Below are 25,997 nucleotides of genomic sequence, written 5' to 3'. Positions count from 1 at the left end.
TCCCTCCTCTACCTTGAGGGTCCTCACATGTGCATGGGTATCTCCACCTGTAAGTCCAAGCTCCAACCACACCCTCTCCTACCTATGACCGCCCCTCAGTCCAAGAGATATACACACCAATGGTACAGTTCAACTTCTGGAGGACTGATCCAGGGAAGAGACCCGCATAGGCTCTGGGAGCCATTTGAGCAAGGGATTCTGGAATCCTGGGTACTCAAAGCATGGTTGTGTGGTCAGCAGGTGTGAGGCTCTGCCTGGGCACCTCCTCTCAGCTCTCTTGATCAGAGTGCAGATGCAAGAGGGCCAAAGTGAGCCCCTCTAAAGTGCAGTAATTTCCCAGGTCTAAGGGGAGCTACAGGAGATGCCTAGTAGAGTGAGGAAAGAGAAGGATCAAAGGACCTGAGGTCTAAAGGAGATAGAAAAATAAGAATCATAGGAGTAGAGAAATGGAAGCTGAAAAAATAGAAGGTTGTGATCAGAGAGTAGAATATCAGAATGTATCATCTCTTAGGAGCATCTCCAAGTGGTGGTAAGCAGAGTAAGCATGAAGGTTCTTGGAGTGAAGTAGGTCAAGAAACTGAAGTTAAGGGAGTGGTATAGCTCATCCATCTCTCCTTAGAATCTTCCCGGGATGATTTTGGAGCTTAAGATGGAAAAGAGTGTAGAGCCAAATCTTGATAAATGTGAGGGGGTGGCAAAGAGGTTGGTTGATAATAGCAAGTAGTATTGCAGGAAGGCAGCAGCCTCAGAGGAATACGGTTGTAGCACAGTAATGATTTGGAAACTATGTTGGGAATCTAGGAGAAAGTTCACCCTGTCACAAGGCCCAGTAGCATGAGGAGCTTGAGGGAATGAGCACACATCCTGGGGAAGGCGATGGGTTCTGCACGGATCCAGGTTTCAATTAAGACAGTGGAATAGACCGTGCTCTGAAGAGGTTGAGGATATACAGAAACTTGAGTATCAGGAGAGAGACTGGGAGTCTGGGATGGGTTCACCAGTTGGAGATGCTTTAACCTTTGGGACATTGGCAGGAATGTGAGACATAACAGGACACTTAACAGCAGAGAGAAAGCAGTAAGTTCACATATGTTTGATACGTTGAGGGACTAGTACCAAGAACCTTCAGGTAAAATTTTGTAACTTGAATTTTCTATCTTGGTAAGCACAGCTTATTAAGATTGATTCTCAGTTGTAAAAATAAAGGATTTGTGGAATTTAAACTATCTTGTAAAAAAGTGTTTTTTATATTTTAATGATATTGTCGATACCTTTTGGCCCTGCTTCTTGTAGAAAGAACTAAAAGTCTTTTCTTCTACACTGATGTTCTTAAAAATACTGCTTCCTCAGACATATTTCTCAGAATGTTGTTAGGATTAAATAAGTGTTTTTAACACTGCCTGGCACATAGGAACTACTCAGTAAATGAGTTCTCCCTTCCTCACTTTCTCTGTTCTTTCTTCCCTCCAAAGAAGACACCAGGGGAACTGCTTTGCAAGTGGAAAAGAGAAAGGATACCCATAGGAGGATACAGGCGTACATCTCATTCCTACAATGAGATCATCTAGCGCAGCACTGTTAATTAGAACTTTCTACATTGACGATAATGTTCTCTATCTGTGCTGTCCACTATGGGAGCCACTTGCCATGGTGGCTACTGAGTATTTGAAATGTGCCTAGTGCAACTGAAGAACTGAATTTTTAATTTTATTTACTTTAAATTTAAGTAACCACAGGTGGCTACTGTATTAGAAAGCATAGATGTAGTGGATAAAGTGCTGCTTGGCTGGAGGCTTCAAGGTGGAAGTAGGCTAAGTGCCTAAAAGAACAGGTGCGCCTTGGGGAGGTGCATGACTGGGCTTTGGCACTGGTGAAATCCAAAACTATGGAGCCCCGTGTGCTCTGATGAAAGGAACCTGGACTTGAGCTGTGGCCTGTAAATTGTAAGAAGAGGGGCGATTTAGTTAAATCAATGGCTGAAAATGACAACTTTGTGATCAGTAGGGATCAAGATTAAAAAGAAATGGTTCTGACATAATAGCCAGATGAGAAATAACTAAAAGAAACATATAGAAATTCCAGTCGAAGGGGTTGATGAAATGCAACCTTCATAGCTTGTAGAGAAACATTAGTTCCAAAGTAAATACTAGGAATATTTGCCAAGTATTTTAAAGAATTGGGGCAAATTTCAGGTAATGCCATGCAAAATGTGTACTACAACACAGTCACACTATAGGGAAAGGATGGGAGCATGGATTAAATGTAAAGTCTGGGGAAATGGAAGTTGTGACATTTTATGTAGTGGAGTTTCACTCTAGTCCTGGCCCTAATAAGACACACTTTCCTGTATGGATGTTTATTTGTGATGATGAAGGGAGATGGTGTTGCGGTAATGTTTTAGCCACGTCAGTACCATCTCATTTCAAATACATAAAGCATCTTCTATTTGCTCAGCAATGTGCTAGGGTTGTGACACAAGGTATGTACAATGGTTATCGTGCTGGACAAGTCCTAGTCTGATTTGGCATACACAAACCAGTTGAACAGGTGGATGACAGTAATTTAAATGTCTAAAATGAACGGCACAGATAAAAGGTGATAGAAGCTCAGATCTGTATGAACTGGAACGGTCAAAGATGCCTTGATGGGAGGACTTGGAGGCCTTTAAACTATACTTCAGAAGAAAATGAATCAAGCAAATCAGAACATTTCTGAAACTACATTCCATAAGATGTTTTGCTAAAGTTTTAGGACACTAATTAACTCACAGTAACTGTAGCATGCTCATTTGTCCAAAGGAAATTCTTTAGCCTGGTGATCTCTGTCAAAATCTGTACTACTTGCTTTCTTTGCCTAAATACTTTATTTGGTTTTTGGACATAGGAGACTAGAACCCTAACAAATGCATCTTCTTGTCAATTCTAGTAGCGTGTTCTGTATTATTTCTTGGTTAGAAATTCAGAGTTCTGTGTTAAAAGTGCTTTAAAGACAGGAGAAAATGAAGGTGTAGTTGGGACTGAGATAATAGAGCCTGGGAGTTTGTAGGGGGGGAAAAAAGCCTAGAGTTTAATCAGACAGTAGGAATCTCGGATTTAATCTAGATTTTCATGTTCACATAATTGCAGGTAATAACTCCTGTAGAGAAAGACACGATCATGGTGTATTGCCTGCTTTCAAATTTTGTAGTTCTCAGTTGCAAAAAGTCAATAAAAAATCCTCACCAGATTCTCAAGGGTACAAGCACAGTTGCTAGAATGACTGCAGGTGCACTGGTTTTCCCACCCAAGTGCAGTTCTCCAGGGCTGCAGAGACACTGAAGGGGAGGAAGAGATCAGTGTACCAGCATCCGAAGTACTGGATGAGCTTGAAATCGTAATAAAGGAGAAAAGGAAGGATACTCAGCAAAAAAACCTGTGCGAGAGGAAAAGCAGAGACAGTGCAGGGAGAAAAATTCTCAATAGATCAAAATGTTTTAGTTAGAAGTATAAGGGAATCCTTCTGTCTCCATTTCTTTTCTTTGGTAACAAGAATTATAAATCCTGAAAGGAATTAAGACAGAATCCCAGGAGGCAAGAAAAGAACGTATAAGATAAAAATTTTCATGTGTTCTGTTGACACATGAAATCTAACTTCTGATTTCTAACTTCTGTTCCTTTCTTCTTACCCCTTCTACATTTAGGGAATAATACTACTTTAAGGAAGGGGTAGCTTTATATTAGTTGCAGTAGAAACTGTACAAGGGTGATTACTGATATAGCTGTTCAGCCAAGGTAGAGCTGCTGACATCTTTTTGTTTTGTTTTGTTTTGTTTTTTGCTGCTGACATCTTTATCAGTTTAACTGAGGTGTGCCGTGGCCAAACACTCAACCTTTTGATAAATGTTCGGAAGTAGATGAAAACCAGTGGAGGTCATCTTATCAGTGAAATGTTTGACATAATTTTCTTTTAAAGCTTAACAATAATGTTTAACAATAATGAAAATTTGTTCATAGTAATTGGTTTGTACTAAGAGGAGTGGTGAAAAAAGCAGGGTACTGAGATGCAGAAGTCTTATGTTTTATTCATCAGTCTCCCTCTTGCTGTTCCCTACCTCAGTAATCCCACGGCCAGTCCCTTCACCTGTACTGCAACTTCCTTGGCTGACTCCTTGTTTAAGGCCTCAGTTCTGTGTATCCATGAGGGATTGTGGGAATAATTATTTTGGAAATTTTCAGCCAACACACTGAACTTCACATCCCTATTATTTTAGGTCACCACCAAGCCTGTGAGACCCTCCAGTCATCCATCATTTCTTATATTCTGACCTCCTTACTTGTTTTTTCTGTGCTCATTCCTTTATCAGTTTTCATTCCTTTTCCCGTTAGGATCCTGTATGAGGCAAATAACATAAAAACACATTCAAACTGCCTTTAAACAATATGCTCACATAACTAGAAAGTCTAGCTCTAGGTCAGCCTTCAGAATTAGTTGATCTAAGGGATCAGTGATGTCAGTAAATATTTGGTTTCCTTTATTCTTCCAGTCACAGTGTTTATTTCATCATAAGTCAGGTTCCACTCTTTCTCATAAGATAGATGCCAGCTACAGTCAAGGACACCAGCTTGCTCAGTTACATTCAATAGGAATGAGACCCCTTTCTCTCACAGGAGTTCTGAGGGTGGGGGCAGCCACCTTCAAAGTTCATGGCCTTTGCTGGGGAGGCATGGATACTGGGAAGAAAATGTGTATGTAATCAGATGGAGAAGAGGTGAATGACTGGACAGCCAACACATATTTAGCTATTGGTTGTACTCGGACTCCTCTTTTGTTATTTCTGGAGCCCTTGTCCCATAGTAAACAGACTCCTCCATTTCTTCATATTCTCTGGATCCTCTCTTCTCCTCTTAACCTTTACTGAAATCCACTCAACTCTGAGGAAAGTTTTCCCCATCTCTGTTTCTTCTACACCCCATACCACTAAGTAAGGAGGAAAGATCCACATCTTCTTTGTTGCCCGACTCCCACCATGTCTCCCGTTATACTCCCAGACCAACACTTCTTCACCATGGTGTAAAAACACCTTCAAGGCTCACGGGACCCTGCTCATGATGTCCTCTCCCACCCGTCTGGTTGGTCCCCTCCATTCTTTGAAGGTTTTGGTTCCTGGTTCAGTCTTCCTTTCTACTCCCAGGCCCAGCCATCAAGCTGCTTATGCCAGTGTTCACATAGATGGTCGGATCTTTGCACTCTTCAGCTCATTTATATCAGTCCACTTCAAAGAAAGTATCCTGGTTCTTGTCAGGCTTAATCTTTGATTTCTTAAATTCAAACATATCTCTTTTTTTCTTTTTTACTATAACCTAACTACTTCCATTTTACCTGTTTCATTGATTTTACTGAGACTGTAATCTCTTCCTATCTAAAACAATTTGCTCTGCTCGTGGTATATATGCCATTTCTTCCCACCTCCATTAAGACCTTCCTCCATGTCTTTTTTTTTTTTTTTTTTTTTTTTTTTTTTTTTTGGCAGCACCATGCAGCATGCGGATGCAGGATCATAGTTCCCTGTCCAGGAATCAAACACATGCCCCCATGCATGGAAGCACAGAGTCTTAACCACTGGACCACCAGGGAAGTCCCAGTGCTTATGCCATTTAATAATTAATTTTTAAAATTTGTTTCAAATAGAATCATAAAAAATGTTAAATTGCTCAATGTATTCAAAGAAAACATAAATGAGTATTTATTTTCAAATATTTTGAGGTAAGACCAAGGCCTTTTGGTTAAGGGTGAATCACTGGATTGGCATTCCTCACTGTCCTTGAATAAACTGTACCAGAAATGCATTATTTTCACTTCCAGTTTCAGTTTCTTTAAAGTGAAGCAAGAACACTCCAGACACACATAAGTAATCTGAATTCAGAAGCCTTCTGAATCTTTGTAATTCTTTTCTCAATCTTCTATAACAGCAGTTTTTTGGTTGGCTTTTTAGTAACTGTCTTTTTTAAAGTATTCCCAAGATAGTTTACCAGAAAAACAGATCATTCTTTTTGCATGCATTTAATCAGTTAAATATTTAACTTACGTTAAAATGAGTATAGCGAGGTGGAGTCGAGATGGAGGACCAGGAGGATGTGGAGTTCGAGTCTCCTCACAACTAGGGCACCTACCAGGCACTGGTGGGGGACCATGGACACCTAAGGGGGTGGGAGGAACCCCCGAGCGACTGGGTAGGACGTGGGGGGGGTGGATGGGGGGAGGAGAAGTGGAAGTGGACGGGAGGTGGGTCCCAGGCCTGATCGTCTTCCCTGTAAGGCTCCCTTTCACCATGCTAAGCTTAAGCCCCACCCCCACATCTCCACTCAGGGCCTTACCTCCCTCCAGCTGTGTGGGTCCCTAGCCTAGGCCCCGCCCCTGCCTAAGGCCTGCCCCCTGCCTAAGCTCCACCCCCACAGCCAAGGCCTTTTCTGGCCTTTTTTTCTTTTTTTTCATAAATTTATTTACTTATTTATTTTATTTTTGCTGTGTTGGGTCTCCACTGCTGCGTGCGGGCCCTCTCCAGTTGCGGCGTGTGGGGGCCACTCCTCGCCGCGATGCGTGGGGCCTCTCATTGCGGTGGCCTCTCCCGCTGTGGAGCATGGGCTCCAGGCACGTGGGCTTCAGTAATTGTGGCATGTAGGCTCAGGACTTGTGGCTCACAGGCTCTAGAGCGCAGGCTCAGCCGCTGTGGTGCACAGGCTCAGCTGCTCCGTGGCATGTGGGATCCTCCCGGACCACAGCTCAAACCCATGTCCCCTGCATTGGCAGGTGGATTCTTAACCACTGCGCCACCAGGGAAGCCCCTGCCCTTTTTTTCTTTTCTTTTCTTTTCTTTTTAGGTTGTGGTTCTGTTTTATATTTTTATTTTTTCTAATAAGTTTTTTATTTTTCTACTTTTATGTTATTCTCTATTCTTTGTTGTTGTTCTGTTCCTTTTGGCTTGCTCCCCCCACCCCATTTTTTTTCTGTTGTTCTGTTTTATCTTGTTGTTGTTACTTCACTTATATTTTTATTTTTCCTAATATATTTTTCATTTTTCTCATTTTATTTTTTATTCTTTGTTATTTTACTGCTCCTTTTTTTTTTCTTTCTTTCTTTCACTATGCCACATGGCTTGCAGGATCTTGGTTCCCAGGCTGGGGGTCATACCTGAGCTCCTATGGTGGGAGCATCGAGTCCAGACTGCTAGACTACCAGAGAACCTCAGACTCCAGGGAATATTAAGCAGAGTGAGGTCTCCTGGAGGTCCTCATCTCGGCACCAGAACCTGGCTCGACCCAACTGCCTGCAAACTCCAGTGCGGGATGTCGCAGGCCAAACAACCAGTAAGACAGGAACACAGCCCCACCCATCAAAAAGAATGAGAAAACAAAAAAATATGTTACAGACGAAGGAGCAAGGTAAAAACCTACAAGACCAAATAAATGAAGAGGAAATAGGCAACCTACCTGAAAAAGAATTCAGAGTAATGATAGTAAAGATGATCCAAAATCTCGGAAATGGAATGGAGGCACAAATCAAGAAAATACAAGAAATGTTTCCCCTAACATGGGAAAGGAAATAGCTACCCAAGTCCAGGAAGTGCAGAAAGCCCCATACAGGATAAACCCTAAGAGAAACACATCAAGACACATGTTAATCAAACTGGCAAAAATTAAATTCAAAGAAAAAATATTAAAATCAGCAAGGGAAAAGCAACAAATAACATACAAGGGAATCCCCATAAGGTTATCAGCTGATTTTTCAGCAGAAACTGTAGGCCAGAAGGGAGTGGCAGGATATATATAAAGTGATGAAAGGGAAAAAGTCTATACTCTACTCCACAAGGATCTCATTCATATTCAATGGAGAAATCAAAAGCTTTACAGACAAGCAAAAGCTAAGAGAGTTCAGCACCACTAAACCTCTAGGAGGGAAACACAAGAGAAGAAAAAGACCCACAAAAACAAACCCAAAACAATTAAGAAAATGGTAATAGGAACATATGTATCAGTAATCACCTTGAATGTAAATGGATTAACTGCTCCAACCAAAAGACACAAACTGGCTGAATGGCTACAAAAATAAGACCTGTATATATGCTGCCTACAAGACACCCACTTCAGGCCTAGGGACACATACAGACTGAAAGTGAGAGGATGGAAAAAGATATTCCATGCAAATGGAAATAACAAGAAAGCTGGAGTAGCAATACTCATATCAGATAAAATAGACTTTAAAATAAAGACTGTTGGGCTTCCCTGGTGTCGCAGTGGTTGAGAGTCCACCTGCCGATGCAGGGGACATGGGTTCGTGCCACGGTCTGGGAAGATCCCACATGCCGCGGAGCGGCTGGGCCCATGAGCCATGGCCGCTGAGCCTTCGCGTCCGGAGCCTGTGCTCCGCAATGGGAGAGGCCACAACGGTGAGAGGCCACGTAGCGCAAAAAATAATAATAATAATTAAAAAAATAAAGACTGTTACAAGAGATAAGGAAGGACAATACATAGTGATCAAGGGATCAATCCAAGAAGAAGATATAACAATTATAAATATTTATGCACCCAACGTAGGAGCACCTCAGTACCTAAGGCGAATGCTAACAGCCATAAAAGGGGAAATGGACAGTAACACAATAATAGTGGGGGACTTTAACACCCCACTTACACCAATGGACAGATCATTCAGACAGAAACTAAATAAGGAAACAAGCTTTAAATGACACAATAGACCAGATAGAGTAAATTGATATTTATAAGACATTCCATCCAAATGCAGAATACACTTTCTTCTCAAGTGCACACAGAACATTCTCCAGGATAAATCACATCTTCGGTCACAAATCAAGCCTCGGAACATTTAAGAAAATTGAAATTGTATCAAGCATCTTTTCCGACCACAATGCTATGAGATTAGAAATCAATTACAGGAAAAAAACTAAAAAACACAGATACATGGAGGCTAAACAGTGCACTGCTGAATAACCAAGAGATTGCTGAAGAAGTCAAAGAGGAAATCAAAAAATACCTAGAGACAAATGACAACAAAAACATGACAACCCAAAACCTATGGGATGCAGCAAAAGCAGTTCTAAGAGGGAAGTTTATAGCAATTCAATCTCACCTCAAGAAACAAGAAAAATCTCAAATAAACAATCTAAACTTACACCTAAAGCAACTAGAAAAAGAAGAACAAAGCAAACCAAAAATTAATAAAAGGAAAGAAATCATAAAGATCAGAGCAGAAATCAATGAAATAGAAACAAAGAAAACAATAGCAAAGATCAGTAAAACTCAGAATTAGTTCTTTGAGAAGATAAACAAAATTGATAAACCATTAGCCAGACTCATCAAGAAAATGAGGGAGAGGACTCAAATCAATAAAATTAGAAATGAAAAAGGAGAAATTACAGCTGACACCACAGAAATACAAAGCATCATAAGAGACTACTACAAGCAACTCTATGCCAATAAAATGGACAACTTGGAAGAAATGGACAAATCCTTAGGAAGGTATAACCTTCCAAGACTGAACCAGGAAGAAATAGAAAATATGAACAGACCAATCACAAGTAATGGAATTGGAACTGTGATTTAAAATTTTCCAATAAACAAAAGTCCAGGACCAGACGGATTCACAGGTGAATTCTATTAAACATTTAGAGAAGAGCTAACACCTATCTTTCTCAAACTCGTTCAAAAAATTGCAGAGGGAGGAACACTCCCAAACTCGTTCAAGGAGGCCACCATTACCCTGATCCTAAAACCAGACAAAGATATCACAAAAAAGGAAAATTACAGACCAATGTCACTGATGAATTTAGACACAAAAATCCTCAACAAAATACTAGCAAACAGAATCCAACAACACATTAAAAAGGTCATGCACCATGATCGAGTGAGATTTATCCCAGGAATGCAAGGATTCTTTAGCATACACAAATCAATCAATGTGATACACCATATTAACAAGTTAAAGAATAAAAACCATATGATCATATCAACAGATGCAGAAAAAGCTTTTGACAGAATTCAACGCCCATTTATGATAAAAAGACTCTCCAGAAAGTGAGCGTAGAGGGAATCTACCTCAGCATAATAAAGGCCATGTATGACAAACCCACAGCAAACATCATTCTCAATGGTGAAAAACTCAAAGCATTTCCTCTAAGATCAGGAACATCAAAACAAGGATGTCCATTCTCGCCACTGTTATTCAACATAGTTTTGGAAGTCCTATCCACGGCAATCAGAGCAGAAAAAGAAATAAAAGGAATACAAATTGGAAAAGAAGAAGTAAAACTGTCACTGTTTGCAGATGACATAATACTGTACATAGAAAATTTTAAGGATGCCACTAGAAAACTAATAGAGCTAACCAATGAAGTTGGTAAGGTTGCAGGATACAAAATTAACAAACAGAAATCTCTTGCATTCCTATACACTAAAAACAAAAGATCAGAAAGAGAAATTAAGGAAACAATCCCATTTACCATTTCAACAAAAAGAATAAAATACCTAAGGAGGGATAAATAAAATACCTTAGGTAGGAATAATACCTAAGGAGGCAAAAGACCTGTACTCAGAAAACTATAAAACACTGAGAAAGAAATCAAAGATGACAAACAGATGGAGAGATATGCCATGTTCCTGGATGGAAGAATCGATATTGTGAAAATGACTATACTACCCAAAGGAATCTACAGGTTCAGTGCAATCCCTATCAAATTACCAATGGCATTTTTCACAGAATTAAAACAAAAAATTTTACAATTGTATGGAAACAAAAAATACCCCTAATAGCGAAAGCAATCTTGAGAAAGAAAAATGGAGCTGGAGGAATCAGGCTCCTGGACTTCAGACTATACTACAAAGCTACGGTAATCAAGGCAGTAGGGTACTGGTACAAAAACAGAAATATAGGTCCATGGTATAGGATAGAAAACCCAGAGATAAACCCACACACCTGTGGTCACCTAATCTATAACTAAGGAGGCAAGAACATACAATGGAGAAAAGAAAGCCTCTTCAATAAGTGGTGCTGGGAAAACTGGACAGCTACATGTAAAAGAATGAAATTAGAGCACTCCCTAACACCATACACAAAAATAAACTCAGAATGGATTCAAGACCTAAATGTAAAACTCTTAGAGGAGAACATGGGAAAAACATTCTTTGACATAAATCTCAGCAAGATCTTTTATGAACCATCTCCTAGAGTAATGAAAATAGAAACAAAAATAAGCAAATGGGACCTAATGACTTTTGCACAGCAAAGGAAACTATAAACAAGACAAAAAGAGAACCCTCAGAATGGGAGAAAATATTTGCAAACTAATCAACGGACAAAGGATTAATCTCCGAAATATACAAACAACTCATGCAGCTCAATACCAAAAAAACAACCCAAACAAAAAATGGGCAGAAGACCTAAATAGACATTTCACGAAAGGAGACATACAGATGGCCAAGAGGCACATGAAAAGCTGCACAACATCACTAATTATTAGAGAAATGCAGATCAAAACTACACCTCACACTGGTCAGAATGGCCTTCATCAAAAAATCTACAAAAAATAAATGCTGCAGAGGGTGTGGAGAAAAGGGAACCCTCTTGCATTGTTGGTGGGAATGTAAATTGATACAGCCACTGTGGAGAACAGTATGGAGGTTCCTTAAAAAACTAAAAATAGAACTACCATATGACTCAGCAATCCCACTACTGGCCATACACCCTGAGAAAACCATAATTCAAAAGGGCACATGTACCCAGTGTTCACTGCAGCACTATTTACAATAGCCAGGACATGGAAACAACCTAAATGTCCATCAACAGATGAGTGCATAAAGAAGATGTGGTACATATATATAATGGAATATTACTTAGCCATAAAAAGGAGTGAAATTGGGTCATTTGTAGAGATGTGGATGGACCTACATCCACATCTCTGCGAATGTAGGGATGAGTTTGTCTTACAGAGTGAAATGTCAGAAAAACAAATATTGTATATTAATGCATATATGTGGCATCTAGAAAAATGCTACAGATGGATGAACCTATTTGCAGGGCAGGAGTAGAAACACAGACATAGAGAACAGACATGTGGACACGGGGGGAAGAGTAGGGTGGGATGAATTGGGAGATTAGGTTTGACATAAATACACTACCATGTGTAAAATAGATAGCTAGTGGGAACCTGCTGTATAGCACAGGGAGCTCAGCTCAGTGATCTGTGATGACCTAGATGGGTGGGATGGGGGTGGGGAGGGAGGTTCAAGAGGGAGGGGATACAGGTACACATATAGCTGATTCATTTCATTGTACAGCAGAAACTAACACAACATTGTAAAGCAATTATACTCCAATAAAAAATTGATATAAAATAATTAAAAGGAAATGAGTATAGTAAGCATAAACAGGTTTTGGAGCAATTAAACTTGACTCTTGGTGAGTATATAACTCAACTGGTTGAAGGAGAAATGTGGAAATACATTGGAAAATAATCTGCCAGCCTTGAGTGTAACCATCAACCAGTATGTTTCACATAGACAGTATCAGTTATTGTAGAGAGACAGTTAAAGGGGGTCAGTATTCTGGCTTCTCCTGTGTTAAAAATGCACCCTTGTATGTCTCAGCCCCTTATACTGCGTTAGCTCTCCTTGTTTTCACAGCCAGCTCTATGGAGAGTTGCTGAGGTGCACTCTCTCCAGTTCTTCACCATCTCCGTAGCCCTCGATCATAGTAATCTGACTTGCACTTCTGCCACCCCCCTAACACTGCTCTTGCCAGTCATCAATGACGTTCCTGTTGCTGAATTCAACAGAGACTCTTGTGTCTTTCTTGAGATTTGTACAACATTTCATACTGTTATTCACTCCCTTTTTCAGTGCTTACTTTTCACAATTCCTAGAACCCAACCTACTTGGTTTTCTTTCTACCTCAATGCTTAAACTAGAGTTAGAGCTCTGTTGTTCTTCTGTTCTCACTCTGCAAATTCCCTTGGGCTAGTTCAACCACCCATGTAACTCCAATTACATTTTTTTTTAATAGCTATCTTTTTTTTTTTTTTTTTGGTTGCGTCAGGTCTTAGTTGCAGCACACGGGCTCTGTGTAGTGCCGCGCGGGCTTAGTTGCCCCACGGCATCTGGGATCTTAGTTCCCCAACCGGGGATTGAACCGGCGTCCCCTGCATTGCAAGACCGATTCTTAACCACTGGACCACCAGGGAAGTCTCCTCCAATTACATTTACTAGTAATGAATTCCACTTATGTGTGCTACAGCCGCTTCAGACTTGGCACGTCCCAAACTGAATTTCCCTTTGTCCCACCAGAGAGCCTCCTCCTTCATCTGAGTCCCCTGTTTTAGCGACAGAGCCTCTGTCCATCCCTCCAATTCCAAGACAGAAGCCTGGACGTCATCCTTGAGTATCTCACCTCCTCCCGACATCCATTCAATACCAAGTCATATTGATTCTTCTTAGTGAATATCTACTAAATCACTCCAATTCCCCCTATTTTCTAGTTAGGTATACCATACTATTATGCCCCAGTTACCATTATAGCTTCTCTCTGGGAATGATCTCTCTTTTCTAAACATTTCAACTCACTATAATTTGAGTGATTTCTTTAAAATGCATGTCTTTTCTCATCTCTCACCTGATTAAAACCCTTCACTGGCTCTGTCATTGCCTTCAGAGTAGGTTTGAACTCAAATGATTCCCAAGGCTCTTCATTCTCTAGTCCCTACTTAACTTTTTCAGATTTTTCTTTCCTTACAACCTTTGACCTTTGGATAATTTCTGCACATTGTTCAGATCGTGGCTTGCTCACTGTTCCTTCTAGAAAATCTTTCTGGAAAAGCTCCTTCTGTGCTCTTTCAGAGTTCTCCCTGTTGGCACTCATCTCAATGCAGTACAATTACCCATTTATCAATTAGTCTTCTCCATGATACAAATAGCAGGGTCCCAGTCAATTTGCCTGTCACAATGACCAGACACAGTGCATGCTCATAAATATCTGTTGAACAAATGACATTAAACAAGTCACTTAGCCTCTCTGAGTCTCAACTGCATCATCTGTTAAAAGGGAATATTGTCCTGCCTATGGTTGTTTGGGGGTCTTGTAAGATAATAGGAATTAAGTTTAGTATTGTGGTTAAGAGAGTGGGTTCTGGATCTGTACTACCTGGTTTTTAATCCTAGTTCCCACCATGTAGCCAGCTGTGTGACCTTGGGCAAGTTACTTAACTTCTCTGTGTTTTAGTTACTTTGGCTAAATGGAAACAACCACGGTATCTGTCTCATAGTATTGTTGTAGGGACTGAGTTAATAAATGGAAAGTAATTAATACAGTGCCTAAACACAATAAATGTTAGCTATTATAATATTTTTATTTATAAGTTCTAGAATTATATATTATAAATATATATACACACATATGGCATCAGTTTTTAGTTTCAGTGTTTTAAGTGGGTAAAGGGTTGGTATCATTCCTTTATCTTTTAGGATAATACCATAGCTATACCAGATTTTATTTTTTAAGTCTTAAATTCAAATTGCCATAGTTGATTTACATGAAATTTTGGTAAAACATTTTTTAAATTGTTGTTCAATATAGAAAGAATTTTGAAAATGTTTCCTTGCTGAATATCAAAATATTGATTCTACATACATAGTAGGTGGATATTAGCACAGGAAAAATGTTTAAGTAAGAAAGATTACTGGTTTAATTTATAAAGGACAATTATTATATCTTTGACACCTAACTTTATTTCTCTATGTGATTTAATTACATAAGCAATTCAGTGTTTGGAAAGTCCAAATTCCATTAACTCTGTAACTATTCAAGAAAACAAGGAAGTAAAGAGCATTTAGTTTTGTGCATATGTATTCACCTGAAAGAAATTTGCTCAATTTTAGTAAAAAGTTCTTTTTCCTTTAAAATTTAATTAGATAATACACATTTGTGTGTTGACTTTGGACCAACAAAATGCCTAATTTTTATCTTTTTTCTGATTCTTCGTAGAATTGGTGGTTCCAGGATTTTATTCAGAATGACTTTAGGAAAAGAAGTGATGTCTCCTCTTCAGCCAATGTCTTCCTATACTGCAGCTGGCAGAAATGTTTTAAGATGGGATCTTTCACCAGAGCAAATTAAAACAAGAACTGAGGAGCTCATTGCACAGACCAAACAGGTGTACGATAATATTGCAATGCTTGACATTGAGGAAGTAACTTACGCGAACTGTTTGCAGGCACTGGCAGATGTAGAAGTGAAGTATATAGGTGGGTAGGATGCAAAAGCACATCAATATTTCATTTTGTGGGCATCATAACCCATTTTATGCTTCCTGTCTTGGCAATTCATTTTACAAGACATTGATTTTTACATAATGATTTGTAATTGCTTAAATGATTAATGATTCATAATTGCTTAGAATTATTTATATTACCTGAGTTAAAAATTTTTATTATGTGGCAGAGGTGCTGTAAAATGTACAGTCTCATTACAACTGCTTTCTGGAGAGCAATATATATCAAAACTTTTGAGAAGTTCAAACCCTAGCCCCGTAATTAATTCCACATCTAGGCATAATCTAAAGAAATAATCAGTTATAGGAAAAATCATGTATAAACTTATGTATAAACAGGTACTCTATCATAGCAAAAGCTTGGAAACAACCCCTAAGTGTCAACAAGTAGAATAGCTAAATAAATTATGGTACATTCACCCTCTGTAACATTATGTAGCCATTAAAATCATGTTTAGGAGACGTATTTAATAACATTAAAAGGACAGAGAAAGAAAACAAATTTTAATAATGGCCAATATTTTTGGTACTAGGTTTATAGTCTTTCTGTGATTTGTAGATCACTTTTAGTTAAACATGAATTCTTTAAAGTTATTATAAAAATGAACACATTAAATTTAGTTTCTTTATCATTACTATTTCAGTAGGGATATAATGGGTACATTTTTATACATTTGTATTTCTTTTTAAGATATTGTCCATCTGTCCCACCTGTCTAAATGCTAATATATGGATTAAGACAGTGATCACAAAGATAAATGATCCAAAGGAGACTTTCAGAACAATTGATAATGGAGCTAAGATAAATTTGATATTTTAAGTGATCTTTCTCAAAGAACAGTGTGTTATTTGGAAGCAAGCATTCATTGTTTTTTCAGGTTTATAGTTGATTTTTCATTTACTCTTCATGCTTTTCTCTATTTTCCATATTTCCTACACTTAAAATATATTATTTTAATAATATAAGTATTAAACCCGTTGAGTTGTAAGGAATGAAGATTCATGCCAGTTTTCTCAAAGAATTTGATATATTTTGTAGGATAATTATGGCTAAACAACCTTGGCTGTGTAGCCAGGCATCATAAGAACATAGGTTGTCTGTAGAACTGAATTATCATAAGCATTTGTATGGATTCTGGAATTTGGAAGGTTGTCCAAAATCCTGCACAGCCCTAGTGACCTAGTCATCTCTTTTTCCCCACCAAGAGTTCTCTACCCTATGTCCCACCATAATAGGGACTTGGCTACTTTCTCTTCCCTCCGCATTTCTGTTTCAGTTTCTGCCTCTTAATACCAACTGCTTCACTCTCATTAATAGCCACTAAATCTTGCTACAAGCCTTGAGCTTAAACTCTTCAGTAAAAAAAGTCTGGTTGGTCTTGTAGTTAAAGTCAAAGGAATGGAGGTGGTCCCCATTCAGCAGAGCTTTCCCAGCAGGCAATTTCGTGTGCATCTCCCACCCTGTATGTGGTTTGTCCTTGATTCACATACTCACTTCTTCAGTCACTTATGACTAAGACGGTGTGCCAGCCTAGTAGCTTATGCATTTAGCAAATGTAAAAATAGGTGGGGAAAAAAATCTTTAAAACAGAATTATCTTAAATTCTGTTTTTTCTTCCAGTCGTACATCTTTTAAATATACCTTTAGTTTTGTGGTATTTTTTCTTCCTCTCCTGTAAATTTATCTTTATGGGTTAATCATAAAAATGTTTGAGTTTCGGATTAGAGTTTTAAAGACTAACTTTCTCTTATCTGTGTATGTTCTCAGCCTCCTGCAGTAGCTGTTAAAACCCCATTTGTCCAGTGTCAGGTACCGGGCATCAACATTGTTTATAGTTTGGCAGTGAGAACATAAGTCTGGTTCCAGGTCTTTGTGGCAAAGTAAGGAAGGAAATGGTTTTCAATATTATTGTTTGTTTAAGAATATGTTTCCAGTTTTAGACTCCTGCATTTTGTTCTGCTCATTTAAGTTCTTGAGCAATTTTGATTCCTTCTTAATATCTTTTTGAGCTAATTTTTAAAAGTAAACAGAAATTGTGACTATCTAGTTAACTCACTTGAACAAGTGCTGTATGTATTAAATGTTAAATCTTACATTCTTTTCTTTCTTTAATCAAGGGACAAAAATGATAAATCTAAAATAATAATTATCTAATTTGATTTTTTTAAAACAGACACTATGAATTTATTGATTTGTGGCAATTTTTTTACAGCTTTCTTTGTGACAATGATTTAAGAGGACTGATATGCATAAGGTAGCTTGTTTAACTGGACAATTCCGTGGTATGTAAAGGATAGCTTTACTGTCTACCATATATCACATGTGTAAATGTTACCTATTTATAATATCTTCAAAGTGCTAAAGATAGTAAAATTAAAATATATTCATTGTCACAGCATAACCACAACTATGGTTATAAACCATACTGATTTTTTTTTTTTGGCTGTAGTATGGATTATTTCACTGACATCAGATTTTTGCCTAATTAAAGTCAAAATGCAAATGTTTGAAAAACCCAACAACCAACTTTGATATGTGAAAATAAGAGCAGATGACATTACTACCATCATTTAACAAGAATAGCCCCAGTATTCAGCTGCTTACTGAATATGTCCACTGAGATTTCTGAGAATTCTGAAATTGTATGCAGCTTTTTATATTTGTATGAATGTTTGCATTTGGGGGAGGGTCCATGACTTGGATTAGATTTTCTAAGGAGTCTGTCATAAAGGTTAAGAACTTCTTTTCTAAACAAGCCCCATCCCACTAAATAGGCCTACTTGTTTCTTAAACATCCTGTTTGTTTGCCAGTCCCCATGCTTTCAGTCTCTACTTCTCCAGTCCCCAACTGAGCTCTTCCTCTCACCCCACCCATCCTCTAAGATCCAGCCTTCTCCACAAGGCATGGCATAATGCCCCAGCCCTCAGTATTGCAGACTTTGAATTTCTGTCCCATTCATTTGACAGCTAAGCTGCTCTGTCCTGTATTGTTATCTTTTCATGTATTGTTCCCTACCCCCGACTCCCAGACTATAAAATGCCTCAGTATAAAAACTATCAATACATCTTTTCTTTTCTTTATTTTTGGCCACACCGCTCAGCATTCAGGATCTTAGTTCCCTGACCAGGGATCGAACCCATACCCCCGGCCGTAGAGGCACAGAGTCTCAACCACTGGACCGCCAGGGAAGTCCCCAAGAACTACATCTTTTACATTGGGAGATTGGGATTTACATATACACCCTACTATATATAAAATAGATAACTAATAAGAGCCTACTGTATAGCACAGGGAACGCTACTCAATACTCTGTAATGGCCTATATGGGAAAAGAATCTAAAAAAGAGTGGATATATGTACATGTGTAACTGATTCACTTTGCTATACACCTGAAACTAACACAACATTGTAAATCAACTATACTCCAATAAAAATTTTTTTAAAAAGGACTACATCTTTTTTTTTCTACATTCCCAGCGAATAACTTGCACACTAAACATCCTTTGGTAAGTACTCAGTGTACACCCTATTGTTCCTAACAGTGCCCCAGGAATAGCCAAGTCCTGTGTTAGATGCTGTTTCTTGATAGCCCTAGGAGCCTTTATGGAAAGTATGTAATGAAAAACTTATATTCGGATAATCATTCATCTAGGTACAAGGTATTTTGCTTAATACTGACTTAATGAGTCCTTATGGTTTTTTCCTCTGTTAACAGTGGAACGAACCATGCTAGACTTTCCCCAGCACGTCTCCTCTGACAAAGAAGTACGAGCAGCAAGTACAGAAGCAGACAAAAGACTTTCTCGTTTTGATATCGAGATGAGCATGAGAGAAGATATCTTTCTGAGAATTGTTCATTTAAAGGTAAATGATCTTATAATTCCCTTTAAAAGAAAAAAAAAAACTGACAATAAATAAGTGAAAACCTTTGACCAATGATAAAAAGTATTTGAATGTTCCTAGATTTTGTTTCTAATTATTATGATAGTGGGCACAACATAGTGTTATATCACTTAGGTTTATGTTAAGTTACTAATTACATTCACTTAAAATTTTTAAGACCAAGTATTAAAAGAGTGTATATTCATAAATCTAAGGCTTTTTAGCCATCATGAACTTAATGGTTTGATGTAAAAACCTCTTTGAATTTTCAAAATTTTGCAAGGTTTATATTAGATCAGATCAACTAGAAGCGAATGGAGTTGAGTTATCTATAAATATCATGTGGTTTTGGCCATAATAATGATGACATACTGTTGATGCTGCATGCCAGAGACATTCCTATCTGTCATCCTTACATTTTTCAGGACTCACAGAAATTATGGATTAAGAAAGCTCTAAGTGGGTCTGCCTTGAGTATTTCAGGTCTTTTCATCAACGATGTTGGTTTGCTTCCTAGCATTTTCATCATGTCTTTGCTTTGAATTTTTATTTTCATGGAACTCAGCAATTTGTTTGGAAAACAACCAGTGTTTTACAATCCTAGGCATTTTTGTTTAATTTTGCACGTTGTATATGCAAAATCTCAAAATTTGTGTTCTTTTTAGCAAGTTATGACAGGAATTGAAATAAAAAGCAGTTTTATTTCAAATGTTTTATTTGTAACTCACTGTAGAATATGTAATCCAGAATTTATTTAGGCATGTAAGACGTACATGCTGCCTATTTTCTAATGTCAGACAAAGATTTTTCACCCTTAATTTATGTTCATCTATGATGGTTCATAATTGTTCATCTTTGGCACTGTAAAAATAACAAATTAAAATAACTATGACTATTTTTTGCTAGTTAAATTGTTCTCTTTTCAACTTTTAGCTTCACTTGTTATTCTGTACAATTCAAATCATGGCCCTTATAGTCTCCTATTTTTATTTAATCCCAAAACAATCTAATTTCTTTTCTATCTGGATATTATATATGTACTGTAGAGCTTTCCCCCCACATTTCTAATTTCCTTTGATTAATTCTTTTTTCATCCTGACTTCTAAGTTCTCATTTGGGATTTTCTAGCCTCAAAAAGGTATTGCAATCTTAATGTTATTGAGTCTAATGTTTTTGTTACTTTTCCACTGTTTCTGATTCTTACAAATGTTATCAAGATATGGGAGGTTTGTCGCTTTAGATTTCTTTGTTAAACTTTTAAATATTGTATGTATTGGCCTCTGATCCCACTAAATTTGGGAACAGATTGCTGCCTGCGTAGTAGACGAGACAGCAGCCTAGTACACTGTAAGTGACCTCATAAATGCCAGTGCATGTATCAGATTTGTTCATTTACTTGAGCTGGTTCACTTCAGTGTTTTATTATATTAGTTTATAATAGTTTCAGATTTAGTTCCATAATGTTTCCTCTTTCCACAGGAGTTTATTCTCATGCATGTGGATTATTGTGTGAACAATTTTAGGGGCATTTAGAATGTTAAGGCTACATCAGAATAATTTTAAAAATAACTATTGTGTTTGTTTATGAATTGGAGCTTATTTGGTGAATTTAAATACCTTCCTTGACAAATAGTTACATTTTTTAGTCAGTATTTTTAAAAATCTGGAACTATCAGAATCAGTTTTCTGCTAGAGTTGGCCACTTTAATAGATGGTAAATCTCATCCCATTCATAACTAAAGGACAAAGTTAGATATATCTAAATCCTGTATTTAATTTTTCCTGTAACACTGTAAATAAAATAGGGCTACCATGATGTAATACATGAAGCCTTCCTTAGGCTGGGTAATAGGATTTTACATTTATGTAGAGTCATCAATTTCAGGCATGCTCTCCTAAAATGAGGGTGCTCTGAATAATATGGAGGTCTCAAGATACCACCAGTGTAGGCAATAATCAAATGTATTATCTTAATTAGAGATAAAATGTTATTTTAGCTCTTATGTTATTTTTCACTTAATATTGATGAATAGAAATGTGAAATTACTTTTGCCACAGTTCTTTATGGCAAAATCTGTGCTCAGTAAACATCCTATTTATCTGTTGATGTACAATATGTAACTCTAAAGCTTAGTGGCTGAACATAGCAACAATCATTTTATGTTCTCTCATAGTTTCTGTGGATCAGGAATTCAGGAAGGTATTAGTTGGGCAACTCTGGGGTCTTGCATGTGGTTTCAGGCAGTGGTGGCTGGAGCTGGAGCATGTAGAGGCTAACGAGTTATCTCTGTCTTCATGTCCCCCTAGGGCACCTCCATGTAGTGTCTTTATGTAGGCTAATTTGGACTTCCTCACAGCATGACAGCGTCAGGGTGGTAGGACTTCTTTCATGGAGACAGAGGGCTTCAACGCGGATGTTACAATTAACTACACAGAAGCTGCATTGCATTTTATGACCTGTCTCAGAAGTCATGTACCATCACTTCTGCAATACCATACTGATGGACTAGTCGCTATGATCTACCCGGATTCAAGGGCCACCACATCACAGTCTAGGAAGCATCATCTGATTTGCAGTCATGTTTCAAAACCTTTAAAATAAGCAATTTGTTGACTAAATGGATAGATGAAATCATAGTAGAGCATGAGACTAACCAGTGTGCTGTAGTCTTCCTACCTCCTTCCCAAGTGTGGCTAGTAATACAACTTTACATTTGTATAGCAATATAGTTATCTAAGTTAACTTTTATACCAATCTTGTGAAGTATCCCTTTTTATTAGTAGAGAAACTGAGGCTCAGAAATGGTAACTTTCCAGGAGCCATAGAAGTGGCTGGTAAATGTTTGCCAGAAATCATGTAGACTTTACACTAAAACCTCAAGGGAGGGACGTGTCGCATTTGATTCTATTTTGCATCTCTGGCAGAGTGCCTGGTACAAAGTACAGTAAACACTTAATAAATGTTCTTCAAACTAGAGTGAGAAACAGTGACACATCCAAAAAATAGGTCTTCAGTAATTGATGCAAGGACATGGGTTATCCATGTGGGGTAAAAAATACTGGATTGCTCTTCACAACTAAATGAAAAACAATCCCTAATGGATTAAAGTCTTAAAAAGTTAAACTTTAAAGCTTCCGGAAGTTTATATAGAAATATACCTTTATGATATCTGATCAGGGAAGTATTTCTTAAGACACCAAAAGTGCTAACTATAAAATATAAGGCTGATAAACATGACTACATTAAAATAAAGAACTTTAATTAATAAAGTGAAAAGACACTAATACAAAAAAAATACTCAAATACTAAAAAAAAAAGAAATTTACAAAATATGAAACTAGGGCTTCCCTGGTGGCGCAGTGGTTGAGAGTCCGCCTGCCGGTGCAGGGGACACGGGTTCGTGCCCCGGTCCGGGAAGATCCCACATGCCGCGGAGCAGCTGGGCCCATGAGCCATGGCCGCTGAGCCTGCGCGTCCGGAGCCTGTGCTCCACAACGGGAGAGGTCACAACAGTGAGAGGCCCGTGTACTGAAAAAAAAAAAAAAAAAAAAAAAATGAAACTAGCAAAGCATTAGTACCTAGGATTTATAAAGAGCTACTGTAATCAGTAAAAAAGACAAACATCCCAATAGAAAAATGGGCAGATGACATGAAAGTTATTTCAGATGAAACACAAATGGCAGTTAAACATATGAAAAGATGTTTAACCTCATTAAGTCAGGGAAGTTCAAATAAAGACTGCAATAAGATACCATTTTTCACTCACCAGATTGGCAAAAATGAACAAGTCTGACAATGCCAAGTATCTGTGTGGATGTGAATCAATGGGAATATTTGTGCACTGCTAGTAAAGGTGTAAAATTATTTTTTAAATAATAGTAATAACTAATTCGGAGAAAAATCTAATATTATGAAGTTGGATCTTACATTCTCCATAACTTAGCATACCCTCCCCACCCCCACCTCAGCATTTACCTAGAAATAGGTTTGCATTTGTTCACAGGTGACATGGGACATGTATTCGTAACAACATTATGTATAATAGCAAGACACTGAAACAACTCAGATTTCCATCAACAGGAAAATGGAGCAATAAATTGTAGTAGATTTACAATGGGATGTTTTATAGCAGTGAAGGAAATAAACTACAGCAACATGCAACAGCATGGCTGAATCTTAGGAACAACGAAAGAAAAAAGAAATTGCAGAACACTGCATACAACATGATATCATTTAAAAATAAAAGGTTTGTACTAATAAAAATAAAAAAATAATAAAAAGGCCAAAAAGGAGCAAAACTAAACAATGTATACGTAAGTGGTAATACTGGAAGAAAATGTGTAACACAAAATTCAAGAGAGTGGTTACCTGTTACATAGATAAAGGCAATAGTGTTTTAATATTGTATTTCATAAGTATAAGGGTGGATTTAATTTGTTTTCAAAACATATATATGTAGTTATAGTCATTTGTAGATTTCAAATATTACAAAAACATATAACATTTAATGTATCCTTAATTCTAAAATTAATTCTGAATTTTCCAGAAGAAAAAAAAAGTGAAAAACAAGGATGTCCTCATCCCTTTAGCTAAAACATGTCCAGGTATCAAAAGCCAGCAGTATGGACTCAAGTCTTGGTGTTTCCCTGGGCTGACAAAGGCTTCTCGATCATTGGCTAAAAAGCCTGCAAAGATCAAAAAAGCCACACTGGTGAGAAAAAAATGTACCATGTCTCCATGTTGAAACAATCCAGGCCTGTAATATTTTATTCCAGTGGCCTACTGAGTAGTAAGTACAGGAAAGGGATTCTTTAGTGAAATTGAGTGAATTATACAAGCTAAATTGAGAACTACAATTACCTATTGTAATATTATTTATATTTTTTTCAGAGCTGTGGAACTTGGTCTTTGCCAGTTCGTCTTAGCCAATTAGTAATTTAAACAGAAAAGTTTTAATGTTACAGTGTAAATGAATAGGTCACAGGATTAAGTATAGATGCTTTTAAGCATGTGATCGACCAGCTGTGGAAGAATCAGTGCCTTAAAACCACGGTTTAAAAAAAAAAAAAAGAGAGAAAACAAAAATTTTTTTTGAAGAGGAAAAGCTGTGTCCAAATTTCAACATAGCAGTGGTAATTCCCTCTACTTACCATGCCTTCTTGATTTTGAAATGCGTAAGTCTAGTCGTTGGTCATAATACTACTGAACCTTGTACCTTTGTCAGGCTCTTAAAAGCCAAGGGATCCTATATAAAGCATCAACTACCTTGCCTTAGTTTCCCTGTTAGCCAGTTGTCCCTCTTTTGTGCTTCTCAAGTACAATACTTACTCTCTTTTCACTCACTACATGATATTAACATTATTTGCTGATATATCTTTTTTTCCCTTCATGTGATTTAAAGAGCCTCAAGGATATTCATCTTTGTTTTCCTAGTGCCTGACGTAAATTGGAGCTCAGTAAATGGTTGTTGAATGGAACAGAACTAGTCTCAGTTAAAATGTGTCTTCATGCAGTGCGGTACCCCTCTCCGTGTCCTCACTCTGCCTGTGGCCCACTCAAAAGCAGAGACTCATGATAGGGTATTGAGTTAGGAGTCAGCAAGAGGCCTTTCTGCAGCCCTCCTGTCCAGAGTGTAGGCAGCTGCCTAAGAACATCCTCTTCACAGTAGTAGGATAGAAACCTGATAGCAAAAAAAAAAAAAAAAGAAAGAAAGAAACCTGACAGCAAATGTGATTGAAAAAACAAAACAAAACGAAAAAAAGGGAAAGACACTGCAAATATAAAAGAATTTATTTCTATCCCCATTTTTACCACTAAACAGCTGTGTGATATTGGAGAAATCATTTAACCTCAGTTTTCTTGTCTGTGAAATTAGTATATAAACATACATGTAAGAACGTGTGTGTGTATGCACTCACACTTTTATATAAAAGTTCTTAGTTACAGGAGGAAGATGGGGAAAACTAAATCTTGTCATCACAGAGTTTAAAATAAGATCCCCTGCTGTCAGATTATATAAATTTGAAAATTACTTCAGAGAACTTTAGCTCCCTACTCCCCCAAAGAGGCATGAGACCTGGTTCAGATTCAAGGGGATTAAATTCTTTTTCAGGAAGGAAGATGCAACTGCGGCAGAGCAGTGTAGAAGTGTTGGCTGATTCCCTCTTAGAAAATCCTTGGGCAGGAATTCTGACCTTGCCTGGAGATTATAAGGGAGAATATTATTATGATCAGCTTTGGCACAGGAATGTGCTTTAGAAGCACATTTTAGACATGCTTTACTCCTACCAGAGCCCTCCGGAGATTTCCCAAGACCTCAGAGACTGACTGGCAAAGGGTGTCTGGATATAATTGAATCAGATTTTTGCTAAGTGTCATTTTTGTGGTAAGTCGAATATTTCAGTACAGGTAATTTGTTCATATTTAATTAGACCTAATTCAGAGCTGATTTTTCTCAGAACATCCTTCTACCTGTTTACACTTGGATTACCTATTTGGGGAGATAGGTAGTTTTACCTAATTTAGACCAAGAGTTGTGAGTTTACTGTGCCGAGTACACTTTCAGGCTTTCTGAAGTAGCAGCCCTGCTACTCCCAGATATGGCAAGTCCAGGCCCACTGAGTATGAGAGCCCATCCTGATCAAGCATCGGAGTAGAGTAAGAATTCTGCTTACATCAGCTGGTGAGGCTTATGATGAGCCTCTGTCCTAAGCTCAGGGCCACATGTGACCAGGTGAATGCCAGGAACCCAAAAACCCATGCTGCTCTCCAGCTGTGTGCCTTGCTTCTGCCTTGGCCCACTGCC

General features: G+C 37.9%; 1 protein-coding gene across 2 annotated transcripts in view; it reads left to right on the top strand.

Annotated features, from left to right (window-relative positions):
• The window catches only part of NLN (neurolysin), a 99,874-nt gene that overhangs the window by 22,692 nt on the left and 51,185 nt on the right, over positions 1–25,997 (top strand). For both annotated transcript variants that reach the window (XM_060009413.1, XM_060009414.1), the window contains exons 2-3: positions 15,022–15,281; positions 19,025–19,173. In XM_060009413.1, coding sequence (XP_059865396.1) covers positions 15,022–15,281; positions 19,025–19,173 — 409 coding nt within the window. The remainder of the gene's footprint in view (positions 1–15,021; positions 15,282–19,024; positions 19,174–25,997) is intronic.

This window comes from Delphinus delphis, chromosome 3 (assembly GCF_949987515.2).
Source record: "Delphinus delphis chromosome 3, mDelDel1.2, whole genome shotgun sequence".
In the NCBI taxonomy this organism is placed as follows: domain Eukaryota; kingdom Metazoa; phylum Chordata; class Mammalia; order Artiodactyla; family Delphinidae; genus Delphinus; species Delphinus delphis.
This window is presented reverse-complemented; position numbering and strand designations above follow the sequence as displayed.